Raw genomic sequence first — 23866 nt, forward strand, 5'->3', positions numbered from 1 at the left:
AACCACTGATTTGAAAAGATCCTGCTTTCTTAACCTGCTTTGTTATGTAGAATCCTCCATAGTCTTACTTCATGCTCTTTTGAGAGCCTGTTGGGTTGTCTCCTCCCAGCCCATCCTTACTTTGTTTAGATGTTTTCATCTCTGTCCTTTGACTTATGTCCCTGCCTCATTCCTGTGCTTCCAGTTCCCTCTCTACTAATTCAACTCTAAACCCTCCTTTCAGGCTTAGTTCAGCCACTTTTCCTCCATGAAACTTGCCCACTGTGGTTTCTTCTTCCTCTGCATTGGTGACATTTTTTTCCCCCTCAAATGGCAACTAATCTTATGCTGACCTACATAAAAGATATATTTCTTATATAGATTACCTAAATTATTTAACTTTTCCTATATTCAGGCCTTACTTTTCCTTTTAGAAGATAATTTGCTTAAAAGTAGAGACTATCTTACACTCATGCATTCCTATGTAGCATATAACAGAGTTAACATTTTAATGTTTTCGTGAATATTGATTTTTTTTACATGATCAGTTCTATCAGGTGTAACAGGATTATTTTCTAAGCAGTAATTCGTTTCTAATGATTATCGGTACATCATTAGGTCAAGGAAGTTCAGGACAATTCTAGGACAGAGAACTTAGAGCAGATTTTACATTATTTAATGTACAAATATTATACATTACAGGTGTATATTTGTTACAGAAGAGGAATCTAGGCACTCTGAGACTGATTTCTCTTAAGACCTAAATGACTATAAGAAATGGGATGGCTCTTTTTGAGAAGACGACTTTAATTCAATCTTCAAAGATTTCTTATAATTAATGAGACACTACAACAACACAAGTCAATTAAGGAGTATAGTTTGCATCCTCCAAAAAGGGCTACCAGTTGTATCATGATATTTTGAACAATATTGGTATGATTCAGTCAAAAAGTTAACACTGACTGGAAGTCTCCATAAAATATAAAACAAATTGAAAGCCCTGATCCCCAGCCTCAAGGTACGTAGTCTAAGATAAGATGGACAAAATAACTGGAGAAGTTATAAGGTTCCATAAATAATTGTGATGAACATAGAAGACTATATAAGCAGTCTTGTATTCAGTGAAGTGAGAAATCATTTGAATTTATGAAAAAGATAAGTCTTGAGCTGACCCTTGAAGGAAATAATTTGGATTGGTAGAGGAAAGAAATGATACAAGTACAGAGATTAAAATGAACATGATGGCTAATTGTGACAGTAAAAAAAAAAAAGAAAAAATCTTGAAATTATGATAATACATTTATATATTAGGTGTTATCATTTAGAAATAATCTTTACATGTACTATCTCGCATGAAAGGATTTATTTTTTAAGCTCAGAAATGAGATAGATCGTGGACAGTAGGTAGTACTGTGTGTTACTGGAGAGCATTAGGAAGACTTACCTCCCTGAGCATATTTGTTAGGTAATGTGCCATCAGCAGTATTTAGGGTTTTCTCTTTAACACTTTGCTGTTACTTTTCCTTTTGTTCTCTTATTACTATGAGGTAAATCAGATTAAGGAATCACAACTATTCTCTTTATTGTTGAAAGTATTACTTTTTTTCCCTCATTGCCCTCTCAACCCCTTCCCTCCAAGCCTTCTCCACCCTCTTGTTTATGACTATGGGTTATGCATATACACATATGAGCTCATTGGTTAATCTCCCCACTCCCCACCTTCCACCATGCCTGCCTTCTTTCCCCTGAGGTTTGACAGTCTGTTCAACGTTTCTAGGTCTCTGGGTCTATTTTTGTTCTTCAGTTTATGTTGTTCATTAGATTCCACAGATGAGTGAGATCGTGTGATACTTTCTCTGACTGGCTTATTTTTCTTAGCATAATGCTCTCTAGGTCCATTCATGTGCAAATAGTAAGGGTTTTTTGTTTTGTTTTTACAGCTGCATAGTATTCCATTGTGTAGATGTACCATTGTTTTTTAATCCACTCATCTGCTAAAACTCTTAGCCTTTCAGCATTGGTGAACTGTACTTAGGCCATTTTCAAATCCTAGCTATTGTGAATTGCATTGCTATGAGCATAGGAGTGTATATATTCTTTCTGTTGGGTGTTTCTGAATTCTTGGGATAGATTCCTAGAAGTGGGATCACTGGGTCAAATGGTAGTTCCATTTTTAATTTTTTGAGGAAACTCCAACTGTTTTCCACAGAGGCTGCACTTGTTTGCATCCCCACCAGTAGTGTACCAGGGTTCCCTTTTCTCCATATCCTCGCCAGCACTTGTCGTTTGTTGATTTGTTGATGATAGCCATTCTAACAGGTATGAGGTGGTATCTCATTGTCTTTTTGATTTGCATCTCTCAGATGATTAGTGACTTTGAGCATTTTTTCATGACTTTTGGCCTTCTGTATGTCCATTTTGGAGATATTCCCATTTATTTTTTCATGAACAAGTCATAGTTTCAATTTCTGTTAATTGTGAGGAACTTAAATAGGAATTTCACTTACATTTTTATTGAAAAGACAATAGGCTGAAGACCTTTCAAGCACTAATGCATTTAATCTTTGCAACAGAATTGTGTCATATATACTATCAATTATTCCTCGTTTACAGGTGTGAGGTGGTACATATTGTTGTTTTGATTTGCATCTCTCGGATGATTAGTGACTTTGAGCATGTTTTCATATGCCTCTTGGCTTTCTGTATGTCCTCTTTAGAAAAGTGTCTACTAGAATTTAGGTCCTTTGCCCATTTTTTGATTGGATTGTTTATATTCCTTTTGTTAAGTTGCTTTGTATTTCAAACCCCAAATTCTAAACAGAATACATAACCCAGCAAATGAATTTTCAAATGTGTTTGCTAATTCTTTGAGAGTATTTAAATCACATTCAGTTATAACTTTAAAGTGATCATTATATTGAAAATAATAAAATGATATAAAAAATAGAATGTCCTAGAAAAGCATTATAGATAAAGATGGTCTGTTGGCTAATCTGCCAGTATTGAGTTAGGTTTATGAATATTGTGAGCCAGACTATTTCATTTTAGAGCAACTCAAAGACAATCACCCTTTACGTGCAAGATGTGAAGTTGCGCCAAAACTGGTTTGGCTCAGTGGGTAGAGCATCGGTCTATGGGCTGAGGGGTCCCAGGTTTGATTCCTGTCAAAGGATGTACATTGGTTGCAGGCACATCTCCAGTGAGGGGGCGGGGGTGGTGTGCAGGAGGCAGCTGGTTGATGTTTCTCTCTCATAAATGTTTCTGGCTCTCTATCCCTCTCACTTCCTCTCTGTAAAAAAATCAATAAAATATATTTAAAAAAAGATGTGAAGTTGCTAAGTTTCTACCCAGAGACACTGAAGAGTATCAGGTACTGATGCCATGGGTTTTGACAATTTGAAGAGGCTAGCCTCCTGCCCTTTAATATTAATCTTAGAGAACTTAACCAAGTGCAAGTCTGGGTTATATCCCTGACTGAAATTTTAAAGGCACCTATATTGGTTCTCTCCACATACTCTTTTATTTATTGATTGATAGATTGATTGATTGATTTTTTACAGAGAGGAAGAGAGAGGGATAGAGAATTAGAAACATCAATGAGAGAGAGTCATCGATCAGCTGCCTCCTACACACCCCCTACTGGGGATGTGCCCGCAACCAAGGTACATGCCCTTGACTGGAATCGAACCCGGGACCCCTCAGTCCGCAGGCCGACGCTCTATCCACTGAGCCAAACCGGTCTCTGCTCTCCACATACTCTTATAAAATATTTTTACCTGGATCGAGACTGTCTTCCAGAATTTCAACCTGCCTTGATGATTCTCAGCTTGAACTTATTTCACATCTTGTAGTCCACCTAAAAAAGGTGCTATGGTAGCTGACATAAAGGGCATGCCATTTTTAAAGAAAATCTCATGAGCTTTCTTTTCTGAGTAGTTTCTAGTCTTCCCTACCTCCTTTCCTCTTTGCCTGTCCTTCTTTTTCCCCTCATTGCAATAAAAAATATAGACAGGGTCCTTTCTGATCCTTTCTTCCTCAAGAGTGATCAGAAAAACTTACATAGAGTCCTTTACAGTCGTGTCCTACTCTCAGGTTGTCGGCCTCACAGTGTGTTACCTGGGTGGGCTTCTAAAGTGGTCTCCCTCCTTCCCCTATTAACTGCCAAGAATAACCCCTCATAAATATTTTTAATTTGTGAGCAATTGAAACTTTTAACTAAAGGGACATCATTTGAGACCTTCAAAAGAGAATTGCCAGGAAAATCACTTAGTTAAAAATAAGCTCGCCAACAAAGTGCTGGTGTTGAGAGGAGTGTAAGGCTGAGTGATCAGCAGGTGGAAAGGATTCTGCTGCGAGGGGAAATATGGACTCACAAATGCCAATTAGTCATGTCCTTCTTGCCCTCTGGCATCTACACCACTTGATAAATAGCCCTAAGATCCAGGGGATATGGGAAGTACTGTTTTAGTTTCATTTCCCATAAAGAGGGCACTGGAAAGTTCTAGAAGGGAGAAAATGACTGGAGCCTGTAGCCACAACTCCTCACAGCAGTCCCCCAAACCTAGACCTTAGAATTGCATTTTTAGGAGAGTTAGATGTGGAGAGCAAGCATTTAGCCAACCACCGAGGTTTCACTATCCCAGACATTGCCAATGGGGAGAAAGAGCCAGAGAAGTGAGTTTTCAGGCTATCTCCTAAAGACAGGTCCTGCCCCTGGCCTGGCTATGCCTACCTCCTAGTGGGAAGAACAGGAAAACAGATCCTCTGCTAGAAGACAAATATGGCCTAAAGTAGCTCAGGCAAACCAAATCAATTAAGAGGACTGGAAGCAAGTACCAGAAGTCCGCCGAAACCAGTTTTGCTCAGTGGATAGAGCGTCAGCCTGTGGACTGAAAGGTCCCAGGTTCGATTCCGGTCAAGGGCATGTACCTGGGTTGCGGGCACATCCCCAGTAGGGGGTGTGCAAGAGGCAGCTGATCGATGATTCTCTCATCGATGTTTTTAACTCTTTATTCCTTTTCTTTCCTCTCTATAAAAAATCAATAAAATATATTAAAAAAAAAAAAAAAAAAAAGAACCAGAAGTCCCCTCCCTGCCTCCATTCAAATGTAATCAATGTGGGCCAACCATTCTTTAAAATATATTTTATTGATTTTTTTACAGAAAGGAAGAGAGAGGGATAGAGAGTTAGAAAGAAACATCGATGAGAGAAAAACATTGATCAGCCGCCTCTTGCACACCCCCTACTGGGGATGTGCCTACAACCAGAGTACATGCCCTTGACCAGAATTGAACCTGGGACCTTTCAGTCCGCAGGCTGATGCTATATCCATTGAGCCAAACCAGTTTCAGCAAGGGTCAACCATTTTTAAAACTTGTTTTAATGTAATATGAAATCTCTTGAGAGGTGCCCCCCTCCACCTTGAATGAGAGACAATTCTTATAAATAAACTGGACTGATAGTTTTTCAGCTAATTTTTAAGCTTTTTATTTCTGTATTCTGTAGACACTTAGCAATTCTAAAATGAATTGAGCTGGAGCATGCCACATCTCTTCATTAGCTAAAGAAATGATTCTAGCAAATGCTGTCTGTTTCACAGGTCGTAGGCCATAAAGAAGGACTGGATGTTATGGAGAGAGCTGATCCTTTATTCCTTTTAATTGGACTTCCTACTATTCCTGTCATGCTGATATTAGGCAAGATGATTCGCTGGGAGGATTATGTGCTTAGACTATGGCGCAAATACTCAAATAAACTACAAATTTTGAACAGTATATTTCCAGGTAAGGCCCTGAATTGTGCTGTAACAGCATGCCAAATTAATCTTGTGGAAGAATCCCTGTATACAAAGGTATTTTTGCTATGCTAATTTATTAGCTAATACCCTGCATTTTCCCCTCTAGGGATTGGCTGTCCTGTTCCTCGAATTCCAGCTGAGGCTAATCCTTTAGCAGATCATGTCTCTGCCACCCGAATTTTGTGTGGAGCCCTTGTCTTTCCTACTATTGCGACTATAGTTGGTAAACTGATGTTTAGTAGTGTTAACTCTAATTTACAAAGGACAATCTTGGTAAGATGGCTTTAATATTACTTTTTTAAAGTGACTATACAAAAGAGAATGAATTGTATATTCTTATTTTTCAAACACCAATGAGACTATATAAATATTCTGGGGCTCCTCTGTTTGATCCTCACTGTCATGTTGTAGCAATGAAATGGGAAGAGTCACGGCAGTAGCGCTGGCCTTCCAGACAGTGCTGTGGGTGACTTCTCTCCCGGGTATGCAGGAACCCTCACGCCGTCCCTGTGCAGCAAGGCTATGGTGAGGAGCCTCTGCTCTGTCAGCCTGCGGCTCAAACCCTATCACAGATACTGTCTTGCTGAGAAACAAGTGTCTTGTCTTCTCTGTGCCTGTAGAATAAAGACAGTAATAGCAGCTACCTCAGTAAACTTACTCTTATTTCTCTAAATGTGTGTTAGAAAAAGCTAATTTTCCTTTTTATTTTAGGGTGGAATTGCTTTTGTTGCCATAAAAGGAGCATTCAAGGTTTACTTCAAACAGCAGCAATATTTACGTCAGGCACACCGCAAAATTCTAAATTATCCAGAGCAAGAAGAAGCATAAAACTGTGACTTCGTGTCGTTCTGCAGTCCTCTCACCCCTAAGAGTCTGTTGTGTTGTTTTGATTCCATCATTAATGCACAGTAGTGGAGACTTGTGATAAGCTGCTGCTATCGTATTTTTAAGGACTATAATAAAGAAAGCACTTAGGGCCGGAGAACTCCTCTCAGAAATCACGGAATCTACGGATGTGATTCGTTCTCGTTATTCTGTATGTACTTCTTTTATGGCAGTCGTCCGAACCATTATATTAGCATGGGAAACCTGGCTTTGTTCGTATTTTCTTCAGACAAAAATGTAAGGATCGACTTGTGCAAATATTGAAAATGCCCATGCTGTTTTATTCCCAGGCCTCTTTTGTACATGTTCACATTCAGCGTTTCCATAGAATTGGCGACTCAATGAAGGTACCGAGGACTTTTCTCACTGGCATGATTTGATTACATGTAAACAGGAGTACTTGTTAATATGAGGAAATGTAAATTAAATTAGTTATAAATAACAAACCAAAAATGTATGTAAACATTTAAATGATTATCTGAACAAATGCGATTTTGTTGTTTTTTTTTTAAACCCATGTGATGTCCTCAAAAATGTGTAGGATAAAAATTCACAGGGCTTCCAGATCACTTTTTCACTATTAAATATTATTTATATAATGTTGACATCTCATAGTTCATAATGTAATTTTGACTCATGCAGTCTTAATTACTGTGTGTGTATGTGTGTGTGTGAGAGAGAGAGAGAGAAAGAGGTGTCAGGTCCTTCCATCACGGGATAAGGTTTTTAAATCCATATTTCTAGAAATTAGAGCTGCCGGATTATAGTAGTTTGAGCACAGAGAACGATTTTCAAAATTTTCAATAAAGTTATTTTACTCTTCTCTTTCATTGATTCAGTTATTCAGGTATTTGCTGATCACCTCCCGTTTGCCCAGGCACTAGGCTGAGTGCTGTGGGATACAATGGTGAATACGACAGGCTTGGTTCTATGTGGTTTACAGCTAATTTCAGCAGATAGGAAACCAGCAGTGGAACCAAGGTGAGGCCTGGAGCTCTTTGTTGTTACTCCAGTCAGTGAGGAGATGCTTATGAAAATAAGTCTTGAGTAAATATCGAGGTCATTGGTTTTGGCTTAAGACAATTTATTATTTTAAAAACCAATACTGATGTTTTTAGATTTTAATTGCTTGTCATATTGATAAGAGGAGTATCTTAATAATCACTGTTTATTCAGTTTCATATTAATTTTTAAGAAGCAATTATTTATTTTAAGCCATTTTTAATAGTGGCCCTTTTAATGTTATTCAGCAATCTGAATGGTTTTGCAGTTATTTTCATTAATTAAAATTCAGTTTTTAAAAGTTAGTTCTAAAAACCCTATTTATTTTCTTGTTTACAGTATCTAATGCATGATGACAATAAATTTCCTCTTCCTGATGAGTGGCCCCACTTTAGGAGACTGAGCAAATAGAGATTGAGCTATGTTAGACTACAATAATGTATGTTAACTTTAGTAATTTAAAATCGGAATTTTATAGTGTGGATGTTTTGAGTTATAATATGTTGATGTGAATGGCTATTGAACATTTAAAGTTGTCATTCTTTGGGGAGGAAGGGAATATTTGACTGACAGTGGACCTTATTAAGAACACTGCTATAGTTCTGAAGGGGAAATAAAAATCTATATAAAAGTAACTTAGATCACATAACTATAATTATAAAATATATTGGCTTTTCTTTTGTTTTTAAGGAGAAAAGACACTAGATATTTCCTGTATAATTTTGTTATATAGAACAGCTATTAAGCAGCCTTTACTATAGTTAACTAAGCACACAGTTTCCCATTTACTACTTTAATGTCCAGAATGGGGAAGTAGCTGCTTGGACTTATTGGCATCAGGGTTTGGGAGGGTGAGAGAAACAACTAATCTTTTTGGGACAGAGAAGAGGGGCTCTAGGGCTGTGGGGACGTAATTGCAAGTGCCTGGGGACCACGAGGGGCCTCTAGCCTTGGAATTAAGCACTCGCATCTAAAGAGCCTTGTTAGCTCAAGAAGTACCATGTCCTATTCTCTTTAGCAAGGAGGCCTGCACTCGTGAAGCAACACAAGAGCTGAGCTGGCTCACGTTGGGAGACCTGGTTCAAATGCTAATTCTGCTTTTAATAACCTGACCTTGGCCAAATGACTTCTCTCTCAGCTACAGTTTTCTTCTTCACTGGGATGCAAGTAATACTCATCCGCAAAAGATATTTCTAGGAGTAAGAGAAATTAAAGGAACAGGCACTTTAGGCTTGAAATAGCACCTATAGAGCAGCCATTCTTAATTGCTAAATAGTCTGCTCACTCTCTAAGAAGAGGGAATGAAATAAAAAGCATTAGCAGACAGATTAAAAGGACACTGTAGACTTTGGGGATAGGTGGGTATATTTTGTGTTTTTCAACTTCACCTTGCTTTACTATGTAATTTTTATAAATTAATGTTTTAAACCTCTTACATGAAATTCAGTGACAACTAGTAGAATTCTTTTTGCAAAAATTATCTCCAAAGTGGCTGAAAATATTGTTCCTCATTACATGATTATCAAATGACTGTGAAAATATATATAATTAAACTTAGTGACTTAGTCACTGCCTTGCTAACTGCTGTAATTTTTTTAAACATTTTGTTTTTAATATAGACTATCTCAATACTGGCTGGATTAGGGTAAATAAAGAATATTTCTGTTCTCTAGGTGTATTTTGTTGAACTGCCAAAACAATTCTGTACCTACATAATTCTTTTTTTAAATAATAGTTATCAAGACAATAGTTAGATTTTTATTTTAGAAAAAATCTGAATTTTTAAAGAAATTATTAGAAGAATTTGTCTTAATTTTGTAATTAGGGTAGCTTAAATGCTACCCTAATTTTTTTAATGTATCATCTCACCTATCTTCAGAGCCATGTAGACTATGATTAAACAAGCAACTAGACAAAATCTGGGTAGTCTCATGGGGTATCTTAAAGTATGTTTAAGTGAATTGGAAGCACACATACACACAAACACAATTTGTTTCCTGAGATACTAAGAACTTCAGTTTCATTGTAGGTGAGAATCTTTTAGAATGAAGACATCAAATACAGACCCTTCCATCTATGGGGATTGTTTTGTTTCTAGATCATTTCTTTATTAACACTAATAGAGGAGAAACAGCAGTTGGACAGTCCTGGATGCATACTCTAGCTTAGGGGTGTCGAACTCAATCAGAGAAGGGGCCAAAATCTAAAATCCAGCCTAAATCTCGGGCCGAATGGTTTACTGAACAGTCATAAACTGACAATGTCATAAACTGACAGCGGAGTGCAGTGATGACAGCGAGGTGCGGGCCACATTGCAAGGCCTGGCGGGCTGGATTTGGCCCGCGGGCCTTGTGTTTGACACATGTACTCTAGCTGATACTTTAAATTAGTTGTAGCACAAGTTACTTTACCTCAGGCAAACCATCAGTTTCCTTATCAATAAAATCTATATATATAAAAGTCTAAGCAACTGTTAGAACTGAAATGACCAGAACAACCTGTCGATTAGTCGCTATGATGTGCACTGACCTCCAGGGGGAAGACAACACAGGAGCTGCCCCCTGGTGGTCAGTGTGCTCCCATAGCCAGCCAACCTTCCTAGGTCCCTCTTTCCCTCCTCCCCATAGCCTACCCCAGAGAACCTCCCGCTGTCCCTCCCCTGTACCCCCAGCAGGTGGCAGGCCCCGGCCATCCTGGCCCCAGTCAATCAGGACTGAGCGAGTAGGCACTAATCGCTTGCCAGGCCTAGGGACCCCACATATGCCCAAATTTCGTGCACCGGGCCTTTATAAAATTGATTGGGAGGTAACATTTGAGGACAGTTTGATAGGCAGAGAAACTAAATCTGTGCCTCTTTAAGCAGAGTTTTGTTTGCCTATAACCCTTTCTCTAGGTTGCCTCCTCTATTACCTGCTACCCCACACCCCCATTGGAACTGGAGTGATGAGAGATCTTGTTAACTTCCTAGAACAAATGCGGTACCCTGAGCAGAGGGAAGGTTTGCAGCTGAGTGGTTGTAAGATAATCAACATGTACTACTTTATCAGATGCTTGTTGAGCACCTGGGCCCTGGGGTAAAATGAGGAATAAGCCTGCTTTGAGATGGTTAGTCTTGACACAAACAGATGTGCGTTTTACTGTGGTGTTACCACCACAAGATCATTAGATACATACAAGGAGAACTTTTTACAAAGAAAGAGACACCGATTGGCTGCTTCCTGTATGTGCCCTGACAAGGGTGAGAACCCACAACCTAGTAATGTGCTGTGACCAGGAATCAGACCCATGGCCTTCCTGTGTTCAGGATGCTACACTGGCCCAGGCTAGAGTGGGAATTTATTCCACAAATGAACCAAACTCGTGGGCCATCTTGGAATACTTTGAGCCAGTAGATTTGCCCTTCCTAAATGGGACTGTCTATAGTTTAGTTTAATTAGCAAAAACCTATTACAGAAACAGAGGTAACGTCCACGGTCTTCTAACACTCATCAGTATTCAAATGTACCTGTATGTATCAGTTCACATAATGGTACACCAAAAATAAGACCTGGAAAAGTGCACTGTTTTAGAGTGCAAATCTTGATGTATTTTTGCAAAATGATCACGTGGTATGTCAGGAGAGAAATAACAGGGGAAATGTAATACAAGGAATTGTTGACTGATAAGTAAATACTAAAGGCAGGAAAAAAAGACTATTAAAAAAAAAAAAAAAAAAGTAGGGGCAATGAAAGCCATTGTCTCTAGGCTGAGGGAGAGTAGGCAATAAGGAAACAAATGCCTAAAAGAAGGCCTCTGCCCGCCCCCCAAAGCCGAGATCCACACCCTTTGAAGGAGGACTGAAGAGTAACAAGAACTGGACTGTGGGCAGGCTGGAGCTGGGCTGCAGGAGCCACCAGCGTCCTCTTCTGTAAGCAACCCATCCTAGTCTATCCAACACCCCTGCCCCCCCTCCACCGAAGGGAAACCATCTTAACCTCTTTTCAGTTAATAACTTGGAACATGCTTGGCAGTCATTTAACCCTGATATATTTGATTCACAGAAAGGGCCATTGTGATTTAATACCATGCAAACAGGATAATAAATGGGCCATTTTCATATATTCTGATTGGGCTGTATATTGATATGGAGGACAATTAGAAAGTACCTGTCAAGCCAGGACTGGTTTGGCTCAGTGGATAGAGCATCGGCCTGCGGACTGAACGGTCCCGGGTTCGATTCCGGTCAAGGGCATGTACCTTGGTTGCGGGCACATCCCTAGTGGGGGATGTGTAAGAGGCAGCTGGTCGATGTTTCTCTCTCATCGACGTTTCTAACTCTCTATCCCTCTCAATTCCTCTCTGTGTAAAATCAATAAAATATATTTTAAAAAAAAAAGTACCTGTCAAAATTACTAATGCATGAACCCTCAGATCTAACTCCAGGAATGTATTTTAACATGCACTTGAGTACAGCAACATATCTACAAAGTTAATCTGTCACAGCAATGTGTATAAAAAGACATTGGAACCAACCTAAATGTTTGTCAGTGAGGAATTGGTAAAATAAATAATGGTACATCCATAAAGGAATACTATGCAACTATAAAAAATGAAAGAGCTCTTTACATTTATATATAAAAATATTTCTGATGTAAATTGTTAAAAGGAAAAAATCAAGATGATGTATGTTGTCACTAGTAGAGAATGGGGGTGGGGGGATGATCTAAATATTAGTTTATACTTTTTAAAAATCTCTGGGAAGACACATAAGAAAATGATAGGAGGTTTGGAAATGGAGGGTGAAGGTTGGGGAAGAGGGAGATTTTTATTGGTACGTTTTATATTTTTTCCTTAACTATGTAGATACATTGTAATTAAAAATTAAATCTTCCCAGAGGACAACTGAAAATCAATTAGAGATTTCTACTTTTTAAAGATGATAACATAGGAACTGTGTGTGACCATACTTTCTCCTTTCAAAAGACTAATATGATTTTTTTGAAAAATAATTTTGCATCTCCCCCAAGCAGATCTTCTGGTAGGTATTCAATAAATGCTTATTGAAACAATATTAGCTTCCCACAAGGTTTATTTTTTTAAAATATTTTTATTGATTTCAGAGAGAGGAAGAGAGATTGAAACATTAATGATGAGAGAGAATCACTGATTGGCTGCCTCCTGCACACCCCCCACTGGGGTTCAAGCCCACAACCCAGGCATGTGCCCTTGACCGGAATCAAATCCAGGACCCTTCAGTCCACAGGCCGACACTCTATCCATTGAGCCAAACTGACTAGGGCAAGATTCGTTAATAGAACATTTTAGAACTAGCTTTGTCCAGCAATTTACACGAGTAAATTTTGACACAATACTGTAACTTTTTTGTTAATACTATAACTTATTAAAGCAGGAAACCAACATATCCTATGGTTTATTCTTCATTTGTTGAGTCAACATTTCCCGAGATTGTAGTATCTGATATTATGCTAGGCCCAGGAAATTCAGAATTAAAAATAAGGACTGCTGTAACATTCAACACTGATTGCATGCTTACTGTGGGCCAGGCACTGTTCTAGATATAAGAAGAAGGGACAGGAAGGAAAGCAAATCCCAGTATATTGTGAAAAGTGCGATGACAGAAGAGATCAATGGGAGCAAGAGGGTGAGCTTCCTAGAGGTGGATCTTGGAATATGAATTCAACCAATGGGAGGAAAGGGACAGGTAGCCGTACTGTCCTGAGAAAAATTCTGAAAGGGTGATATTGATGTACTAGCCTCCTATACTTGAATTTATTGAAAAGGGGAAACTTTAAAGCTGTGGCTCTGCTGTATAAATGGACAAAACATTGGAAAGACTAGAAGTCCAAAAACAGACCTAGATACAAATGAAAATTTTGTGTATGGAAATGGTGGCATTTAAATCAGTGAAAACAAAGATGGATTAATCAGTGTTGGAGCAACTAGTAACCATCCGGAAATTCCCTTTTCCAAAGTGAACTCCAGTTGAAACAAACATTTAAACATAAAAATAATTAAAACAAAAGGGGGGAATAATTCCACATACCTGATAAAGAACTTGTATCCAAAATACACAAAGAACTCTTGAAACGCAACAGGAAGAAAACAGCCCAATTAAAAAATGGACAAAAGATCTGAACATACCCCTCGCCAAAGAAGATATGCTTAGATCGCCGGGACCGGTTTGGCTCAGTGGATAGAGCGTCGGCCTGCGGACTGAAAAGTCCCGGGTTCGATTCCGGTCAAGGGCATGTACCTTGGTTGCGGGCACATCCCCAGTAGGGGGTGTGCAAGAGGCAGCTGATCGATGACTCTCTCTCATCGATGTTTCTAACTCTCTATCCCTCTCTCTTCCTCTCTGTAAGAAATCAATAAAATAAATATATATATTTAAAAAAAAAAGAAGAAGAAGAAGATATGCTTAGAGCACGTGGACAACAGACAGTTCCTGTGAACGGGACAGGGTGGTTCACTCCGGGCTGGATTCCTCGGGGGCTGCTGTCACCCAAAGATCTGAGCCAGGCCTGTCCTGTAGCATCCCTGATCTTGTCAAGTGGACGAACGTTAAAAAACCCTTTCCCCTCTTGAGACAAAGGGGAATGTTAAGTCAGCAGCTGGGCTCCTTTCGCTCATTGGTGCCTCTGGCACAGGGACCAGCTATAGGATTATTGCTCTATAAAGGGAATGATGAAGATGAAAGTTTGTTTTTAAATATATTTTTATTGATTTTTTACAGAGAGGAAGGGAGAGAGATAGAGAGCTAGAAATGTTGATGAGAGAGAAACATCGACCAGCTGCCTCTTGCACACCCCCCACCGGGGATGTGCCTGCAACCATGCATCAAACCTGGGACCTTTCAGTCCGCAGACCGTTGGTTGCTCTACCACTGAGCCAAACCGGTTTTCGGCAAAGAAGATGAAAGTTTTGTAAGGCCTTGAATCCAGATGCCAAAGAGCAAAGCAAGCAGCTGGCTTTGCCAGCGCAAAGGCTCTGGAGATGGAAATGCAAAATGTGAGCAGGGGAGGAAGAAGAGCAGTCTCCCATGCCTTGAGGCGGCACTGCCTCGACAGGGGACGTTTACAGAGAAGGCTCTCCCCCACCTGGGGCCCTGCTGCTCTTGTTCCCCAGGCCTCTGCGATGCAGGTCCAGGGTGGACTGCTATCCTTGGTGCTGAACAGGCCTGGTGCACAGCAGCAGTAATTCACAGCCTGGCTGCAAATCTGGGTCCATGGAGACACTGCAAAGAAATGTACTAGTTGCAAAACCTTGCCCCGGATCTGCTGACTCAGTAGGTCTCTGCATTTTTTAAACAGAAGAGCCCAGAAGAATCTGATAGTCAGCCCACGGGCTGCGATGTGGAAATCACTCTACGAAGGCTTGCCTCTCTCTCCTAAGCCTATGCCGTGGACACCTCCAGCTTTTCCTCCTGTTGGCATCCACCCCCCAATCTTCTGAAAACACACCTCGGTTCTTACTGTGGAAGTCACTCCTTTCCACCCTAAGGTTTGGACCAGGCTGGCTCAGCTCCAGGCCACTCACCATTCAACTTATCTCAACTTCCTGACCACAGTTACTGGCCCTGAGACCACCCAATGGGAGCCAAGGATGGAGTTGGGAGGTGTGAGATGAGGCTTTTCATTGTAGGCGAACTGACTCAGAGGCAGGTAACGCTGATGGTGGAGAGACTCCAAGTCCAGAGGACCTTGTCTGAGCCTCTGGATACGGCGGTCTAGAAGTCAGAAACTCCCTGTGTTTTTCAGACAAAGGAGCTAATATGTTCCTTTGATTGCATGACCTTGTTTGGTTTGGTTTCTGTGTCAGCTGCAACCAATAGGAATTCTATTTCTTAGGACACTGATGACTCGTGCATTCTGTACTAAGAATTCTCTTCTATGAATTCTGAGCCAAGTGAGAGAAGCAGAGGAGCTGGGGCCAGAGAGAGAACAGGCAACAGAAGCCAAGTTACCAAGGAGAAATCAGAATGACCGTAGTTTGGACACTTTTTAAATAATCGGTTACCAAGGATGGAACCTCAACCAACCAAAGATCACCAAACTGAAGAAGAGCCAAATGCAATGGCATCCTACATTGAGGCCACCAAGGCATTCTCAGATTTTGCTTTTATCCTCTCTCTCTCAGTGACGTGTTACTTCTGTGCTGTCCTTTGCTCTGTGCCACCCGGTTTCCACGGCTGGTCTCCCTGCAGCTCTGTCTGACCTTTCTAATGTGTGTCCTCTCTGAGCAGCCGGGGCAGCACCAACCCCTTCATCAGCATGCTGGGCTCACGGTTCACACCCTGCCCTGGCTCTGTGGGCAGACATGTATGGTATTCACCCTGCCAGGAGTACTAAGCCTGCAACAAAAACCACCCAAAGGTCAAAAGGTCCCAGGACCTCAGGGTGTAACTCACAGGGGCATCAGTTCAGAACATCGTTTCTTCCAGGAAGAGGTGCAGGGGGGAGTCGGGAAAGCATGGCTGAAACGCCTGCACCCTCTCCCTGTGGTTTTGCGAGTGCCCCCGTCTGGCGAGGGCAGAAAACGTCCTCATTAGCGGGCGCTGAAGTGGGTTAATGTTTGCATGGCAGGAGAAGGGAGGCTTGCCTGGCAGAGATTCCAGGACAGAGGTAATTAGTCAGGAGGCCAAGGCCCAGATGAGGGACCGCTGGGGAGATCTGAAAAGCCAGGGTAAGACATAAAAGGGAGCTATTTCTGGAGAGGCCGGGTCGGATTGCAGGACAAGCAGATCTAGGCCTCTGGGAATGGTCATTAGAAACGGCTTGCGAGCCAGCGAGCCCAGGGAAAAAAGAGTTTTAGGGCAAAGTTACACGGTTTAAATGACTGTCAAGAGATGTGTGATTTTTTTTTAACAAATTCTGGGGGGTCATATGCCTCTGAGCGAGCTATATGCAAAGCCCAGGAAAAAGAACTCTCTCTTTTTTTGGACAAAGGTTGTTCCTCTAACATGGTGCAAAGCCATTAGATTATGAAATCATCATACACTGACCTTTTTAAATGTTATAGCTGGAAGTTTGGAGGAGGGAGGAACACACGGTAGGTTCTGGGGGCTGGTTTTTGTCTGACCCTTGGCCTGGGAAGTGGTTGTAAGAGAGCTCCCCTGTGATTATCTGTTAGGTTATACATGGGCGTTATTTGGACTTGTTTTTATGTTTCACACACAGAGTAAAAAAATTATCCAAGTGCTAAGAGCAATATTCTGGGTCACTGAGAGTGGGTAGGAATCGGGTGGAGGGGGCATTGAAGTAATGTCTATGAAAGGTTCTTACATGGGAACATGCTAATGACATGGCCCTAAGGCAGTGTTTCCCAAAGTGTGGCGCGCGTAACCCCAGGGGTGCGGGAAGAGTTTGGTGGGGGTACGCCTTGCACCGGAGTTTGGTGGGGATATGCACTGCACCGTGCTTAGCTGCGCCTAATTCTACGTTCTCATGAGTACGAGGGGTACTCAGCGTTATGAAAATTATAGAAGGGCTACACACATGTCAAAAGTTTGGGAAACACTGTCCTAAGGGAATAAGTAGGCTACCTCTATGTATGTACAAAGATATCTACAAAAATTATTAAAAATATGTATATGTACAGGAAAAGGATTGGAAAGAAAAATGCTGTCGCCACTCCCTCAATGCTGACCCCTCTCCCTAAAACACAGGGCGGCTGCTCTGTGGGTCGCTGGCTGGTTCCCGCACAGTGGTTGCAATTAACAGTGAAGAGAGCGTTGAAGGTGTGGGAGGTCCAGACCCAGCCCTGCCACTTGCTGGTTGAGTCCCTTGGATACAGTGCTTCACCTCCCTGGGGACCTTCTAATAATGTTGTTTGGGAAACAGGTCTTGGGCAAAACGGTACAGCCCTTCTACTTAAAGTCTCCCGCCCCTGCTGGCATGGTTTGGGGAGATCTGATTTAGTAGGTCCACTGCAGCCCAGGATTGAGAAGCTTTTCACAGTCTGAACTTCGATTCTCAGTATGAGGAAGGGGGAGATGATTGTGAAGGATTCAGAACCCCCTTGGGACCACGGCTCGCTGCTGTCATCTCTCTTGTTTGTTTTGTAATGGTGTTGCTTAACCCCCTGGGGGAAGTGGGAGGGGTGAGTTGGGGCTCATGCCACCCCCTGGGGCATACGGTATGGCTCACGGCCACCTGCCCAGCCAGCTCCCTCTCCTTGTGCTTCTTAATCTAGCCGACACAAGAGAAGCCTTTTTTGAGAGAAGTTTGACCATGGGCATTAAAAACTTTAAAATATGGAGAAATAAGACATCCAGCTATGACACTATGCAGAGGCAGACAAATATTCTCTTCCAAAACACAAGAAGAAAACTGGACACAATTATCAAAATCAAACCATTTCAAGGCTGTGGAGTTGAACCAAACGCAAACAACAAATTGAGAGATATTTATTCTTCTTCTTCTTCTTTTTTAATCCTCATCTGAGGCTATGTTTTTATTGATGTAAGACAGGAAGGGGAAGAGAGAGAGAAACGTCTGATTGGTTGCCTCGTGTATGCGCCCCACCAGGGATCGAACCCACAACCTAAGAATGAGCCCTGACCGGGAATCAAGCCTGCAACCTTTTGGTGTATGGGACAGTGCTCCAACCCGCCAAGCCACCCGGCCAGGACACGGGATATTTATTCCTAAAGAGCCTCCGGGGTTTGTGTAGGAACAACAGCTCCTACCCACCACCCCGCTGGGCAGGTGCGGCATTTTACTGGGGCAGGACAGGAACTGCAGACCAGCTTGGCTGCAAGAAGGGGCAAACGTGACTTGGGACGGAGAGTGAGAAGTCCATGTGAGACAGCCCTGTAAGCCCAAGTAGCAAGCCCGAACGAAAACAAACAGCAAACCTGAGGCTGCGGGCCCAAGCGGGGTGAGCGGTGGATCAGCCAGAGACTGAACAGGACGACTCTGGGAGTGCCAGAGCAACAGGAGCCTGCACGGGCCCTCCACGTGTCCCCGGCCGGCCGGGAGCCGGTCCTCACCTTGGGAAACACGAGAGGGCCGGGGAAATGTCAGAGCTGAGGCAGCCCCGAGAGCTGCTGAACTCCGAGTGCCATCCCCTCCCCACACTCTGACCCGTCCGTGAAGGTCAGGGAAGTGTCCTGGGCAAACCCGTGGCTGACTACCAAGCTATGTATACGCAGGGGTTCCCTTAGGAAGCCAGGCTAAAAAGAGGAAAATAATTTTAAAAGATAAAAATAAAAAGACTGAGCCGCGACATCAGCCCCTGTACGCCGTGAGGAACAGATTCTGCCGGGTGAGTCCAGGCAAGCTACAAACCCAAACCCCGTGGTCAGCAACTGCGGCTCACGAGCCACATGCGGCTCTTTGGCCCCGTGAGTGCGGCTCTTCCACAAAATACCTCGGCCTGGGCGAGTCTATTTTGAAGAAGTGGTATTAAAAGAAGTTTAAAAAATTTGGCTCTCAAAAGAAACTTCAATTGCTGTACTGTTGATATTTGGCTCTGTGGACTAATGAGTTTGCCGACCACTGCCCAAAACAGACCAAACTAAAACAGACGAAGGAACAAACTACGAGAACCCCTGAAGAAGAAAAACAATCAGAATCTCCAGGTGCTTTTTTTTTTTTTTTTTTAATATATTTTATTGATTTTCTACAGAAAGGAAGGGAGAGAGACAGAGAGCTAGAAACATCGATGAGAGAGAAACATTGACCAGCCGCCTCTTGCACACCTCCCACTGGGGATGCGCCTGCAACCAATGTACATACCCTTGACCGGAATCAAACCCGGGACCTTCCAGTCCGCAGGCCGACACTCTATCCACTGAGCCAAACCGGCTTCGGCAGAATCTCCAGGTGCTTTATTACCATATTTTTCGGACCATAAGACGCACTTTTTTTCCCCCAGAAGTGGGAGGGGAAAGTTCCTGCGTCTTATGGTCCAAATATAGCCTACACATACACTGTAAAAAAAAAGTTTTTTTACTTGCCCGGCTCTGTGTGGTCTCTGTGTGCTTGCCCGGCTCTAAAATGGTTCTAAATGCTGCTGTTTACTTTACAGGGTTGATTACATGTGTTTATGACTGTGATGTTGGGTTTTAATGCACATAAAATATTTTAGGACACTTTGTTTCAGAATCTTTGTTTCTTCATTTCCCTTCTCTAAAAACTGGTGCATCTTATGGTCCGAAAAATACGGTATATTAAATGCTCTTGGACTTCTAACAACAACAACAAAAATCACGAGACACACAAAGAAACAGGGATGTGGGGCCCACACACAGAGTAACAGCTCCCAATAGAAACTGACTCTGCAGGAGCCCAGATGTTGATTTTAGCAGATGAAGATTTCAAAGGTACAATTCTTAATATGCTCTGAGAATGAAAGGAAACCACTTAAAGATTAAAAAAAAAATACAATAATTCAATAAATAAAGGACACCAGTAAGAATATACAGCACCTTCCGAATGGACCGTCCAATCACAGAAGACGCCGCCCAAGCACAGCAGAATACACCTTCTCTTCCAGCACACGGAGAACATTCTCCAAAACAAAACCAGCAGGATGGAAAACGCACGTCTCAATAAAGAGGAAAGGGTTGAGACCATCTGAAGTATGTTTTCTGACCACATGGAATTAATTAGAAATCAAAAACAGTAGGAGTTCTAGGAGTCCCACAACTATTTAGAAATTAAACAACACGCGTTTCAATAACTCCCCGGGATTCAGGGGAGAAATCGCCAGCAGACATTTTTCTGAAGGGCCCTGGGTGTGTACAGGCCCCTGGGTGTGTACAGGCCCCCGCAGGTGAGCAGTGGCCCCAGGACTCACAGGGGGGCTCAGCCCAGAGACCAGAGTCTGGCCCCCAACTTCCTGAGCACGTGAGTGAAAATCCTGCAACAAGAGTCTGTTTCTCCTCCTGTTCTCCATAAGGTGGGCTTCTTACACACACACACACACACACACACACACACACACACACACGTGAGGCTCGGAAACCCCCGTTTCCCACAGACACTCAGGGCTGCTGGCTCTTTCCCCTCCGAGGAGAAGCGAAAGGTGACAGGAAGGAATGGGATGCCATTCTCAGCCGAATGCTCCAATCCACCAGCGCTAACATTATTCCACCGGAGCCCATCCTTCAAGATGTCTCGCGGCGGAGCGTGGATTATTATTTAATTAGGCGTTCAAACCGCACTTCAGAAGGCCCCATCCATAATACATCACAATAGTCGAAAGCGAGAAATGTGGGCCGTCTGAGCGGGTTCTCTGTCCTGCTCTTCCCTGCGGCCACTTCTCAAAGCCGCAGGGCCTGTGGGCACTCAACGTGCTCCCGCCCGGGAGGGGGGCCAGGCCCGCCGGCGGCACATGGCAGTCAGGACCGAGCCCGGCCTGGGCCCCGCAGCTCAGAGTTCGGAGCAGCCTGGAGCGGGGTGAGCCCTGGCTTTTCCTCTCCTCGCTCCTCTGCCCGTGTAAAGGCTGCGATGCATGTGCGGCAGGCCTGGCGGCGGGGCTCTGGGTTCTGGGCTCTGAGCCCTTTGCCTCTCCCCTCATCCCCACCTGCTCCCCTTGTTCCCCGCCTCTGCGAATCACCACCTCCTCCCTTCCAGGGGCTCTCATCTTGAAGCCTTTTCCTTTATTCCCCACCGTTAACCCATCAGCAGATCCTGCCGGCTCTATCCTCAGCATACATCCAGCATCCAGCCCCCTGTGGCCCACTTGCTCCCTCCGGCCCCAGCCCGTTCCCCTCTCCGCTGGCATGGCTGCGTCTGCCTTTGCTCCTCCCCTGCAGACCAGCCGCCGGGAGCAGACACTGGTCATGCCTGCCTCTGCCCCGCGCCCTCTGGAGAAGGCCGCCTGGGTTCCTGGAGCCGGGTGCGTGCCCAGGCCGTGTGGCTGGGCCAGGAAGGACAGGAGAGAACGCGCAAGGAGGAAGTTAGGCCTCAGCCACCGGCTCCTCCTCAGGGCGGCGCTCAGGGCGGCAGGTGCCCAGGCGGGAGCGCAGGCCCCAGAGCGGGACTTACCTGTCTCCCCGCTTCCGTCCCCAGACTCCAGCGTCCTCTCCGCAGCCGCCGTGTCCCCCCAGCGCCCGGGGACGGAGAGGGAACTGGCTTCACCGGTTTCCTATGATCTACTCAATCCAGGGCCACAGCGCACAGCTGTGCCGAGAGGATCGGCTCCACCTGGCCCCGGGCTGCTGCTGCTGCTGCTGCTTTAAACCCACTGGCACAGAGCTGACACTCGAGAAAATAAGCAAGCAGATACATAAAATGGACAGCATGTTGGATGGTGGTGACATGGCTGTGGAAACAAGGCTGTGGCAGGCAGTTAGGCATGAGCAGGGCAAGGACGATGGGCCATGTCACCAGGGGGGGAAGCCCAGGTGCCTAGAAACAGGCAAAACTGGGAAAAGGCAGACCTCGCCCCCAGGGTGAGCTTTCCTGCCCGTCATATTGCGGGTCATATAGCTGAGACACCCTGGCCTTTCAGATCGCTGGTCGCGAGGCTGGGCCCTCGCCTGCCCTTCCCTCCCTCTGCAAGTTGCTAGTCATGTGGGTTAGACCTCCCCGAGGGGGGACGAACAAGGGAACTGGAAAACGGCCCTGAAGCATGACACCCCCAGGACAAGGAGGTTCTGACCTGCATCAAATGCGTCTAGGCCTCAGCTGTGTTTCAGCTCCAGGCCCTGGAAAGCAGCAGCAAAACCAGAACAGCAACACCATGGCTGACCTCAGGACCCATTGACTCATGCCCCCTGCCCCGGCGCTAACCAATCCCTAGAGACCCCACCCCTGAGGAGCACCCCCGCAAAGCTGGTGCACATCCTGTTGGGCTCCTGCCCTGAGTCCTCCAGACAAAAGCCCTCACTCACTCGGGAGGACCCCGCCCGAGTCCCTCTCCCTCCCTCCAGCTGTGTGCGCTCTCCCTGCCTCTCCCCTAAGCTCCAGGGCCCCTTGCTTTGCCTCTGTAAGTTGTTTCCACTTCTACCGCTCACTCCTACCTCTGTGACGTTCTAAACAGACTTTCTCTTGTAGTCTGAGTCTTGGCTCTGAATTCTCTCCCGGCCAGAACGCAAGCACCGAGGGTGCTGAGCCCAGGTCCAGTCCGACTCCACCGGGGAGAGAATCTGGTGCCATTTGCTGCCAACAAAAAATGCGTGTATCTTGTTTGGACCTTTAGTCAAACGGATTAATTATAACAGGACATCTTTCAGACAACTGGGAAACTGGAATCTCGACTAGTATATGAAACTATTAATTTGGTTGGATTTGATGATGGCGCAGTGGCTATGTTTAAAAAAAAAAAAAAAAAAAAAAAAAAGTCCTTACCTTTAAAGACTCAGACGAGTATTTATGAGCCAAATAAAACTGTAAAACTGCCAAAACCGGTTTGGCTCAGTGGTAGAGTGTTGGTCTGCGGACTGAAAGGTCTCGGGTTCGATTCCGGTCAAGGGCATGTATGTTGGTTGCGGGCACATCCCCGGTGGGGGTTGTGCAAGAGGCAGCCGGTCGATGTTTCTCTCTCATCGACGTTTCTAGCTCCCTTCCTTTCTGTAAAAAAAATCAATAAAATATATTAAAAAAAAAAAAAACACCTGTAAAACTGCTCGTTATTGATGCTGGATGATAGAAAAATAAAAGAATGAAAGGACAGTTGAAGTACTGAGGAAGAAGTCACTAAGAAATTGTTAAAAATATATATGAAGTGGCCGAAGCCAGTTTGGCTCAGTGGTAGTGTCGGTCTGCGGACTGAAGGGTCCCAGGTTCGATTCCGGTCAAGGGCATGTACCTTGGTTGCGGGCACATCCCCGGTGAGGGGTGTGCAGGAGGCAGCTGGTCGATGTTTCTCTCTCATCGACGTTTCTAGCTCTCTCTCTCTCTCTCTCTCCCTCTCTCTCTGTTAAAAATCAATAAAATATATTATAAATAAATAAATAAATAAAATACTCAAAGTAATAATATTAAAAAAAGATATATATATATATATATATATATATGAAGTGATATGAACAAATAGCAAATAAAAGTTTCAAAACACGTAATAGAGAACTGAAATACAGAAATACGTCACAACATATATATAAGAAATGCAAAAAATTCACTGTTAATAATTCATTCTCAAATCGCCCCCCTTAAAAGATCAAATTGCCCCGCGGTGGGGTGTGTGCCCACGTTGGGAGCCTCTGGTGTTCCTGAATGTTCCTGAATGTTCCTCCCCTCCTCTGAGGCCCC

The 23866-nt window shown here is 43.7% G+C and overlaps 1 protein-coding gene and 1 long non-coding RNA gene across 4 annotated transcripts in view; one reads left to right on the top strand and one right to left on the bottom strand.

The window, feature by feature from the left end:
• The window catches only part of MARCHF5 (membrane associated ring-CH-type finger 5), a 47364-nt gene extending 38032 nt beyond the window's left edge, over positions 1 to 9332 (top strand). For all 3 annotated transcript variants that reach the window (XM_084904354.1, XM_084904356.1, XM_084904355.1), the window contains 3 exons: positions 5580 to 5763; positions 5884 to 6050; positions 6489 to 9332. In XM_084904354.1, the coding sequence (XP_084760480.1) occupies positions 5580 to 5763; positions 5884 to 6050; positions 6489 to 6605 (468 nt within the window). In that variant the 3' untranslated portion in view covers positions 6606 to 9332. The remainder of the gene's footprint in view (positions 1 to 5579; positions 5764 to 5883; positions 6051 to 6488) is intronic.
• Positions 8355 to 12436, bottom strand: LOC311632627. The gene is made up of 2 exons (XR_014796817.1): positions 10033 to 12436; positions 8355 to 9824 (listed from the first exon to the last, which is right to left on the bottom strand). It is a non-coding gene; the product is annotated as an uncharacterized lncRNA (long non-coding RNA).
• Positions 12437 to 23866: the final 11430 nt, after the last annotated feature.

The sequence above is a fragment of the Pipistrellus hanaki genome, assembly GCF_964339955.1.
Source record: "Pipistrellus hanaki genome assembly, chromosome: 14".
In the NCBI taxonomy this organism is placed as follows: domain Eukaryota; kingdom Metazoa; phylum Chordata; class Mammalia; order Chiroptera; family Vespertilionidae; genus Pipistrellus; species Pipistrellus hanaki.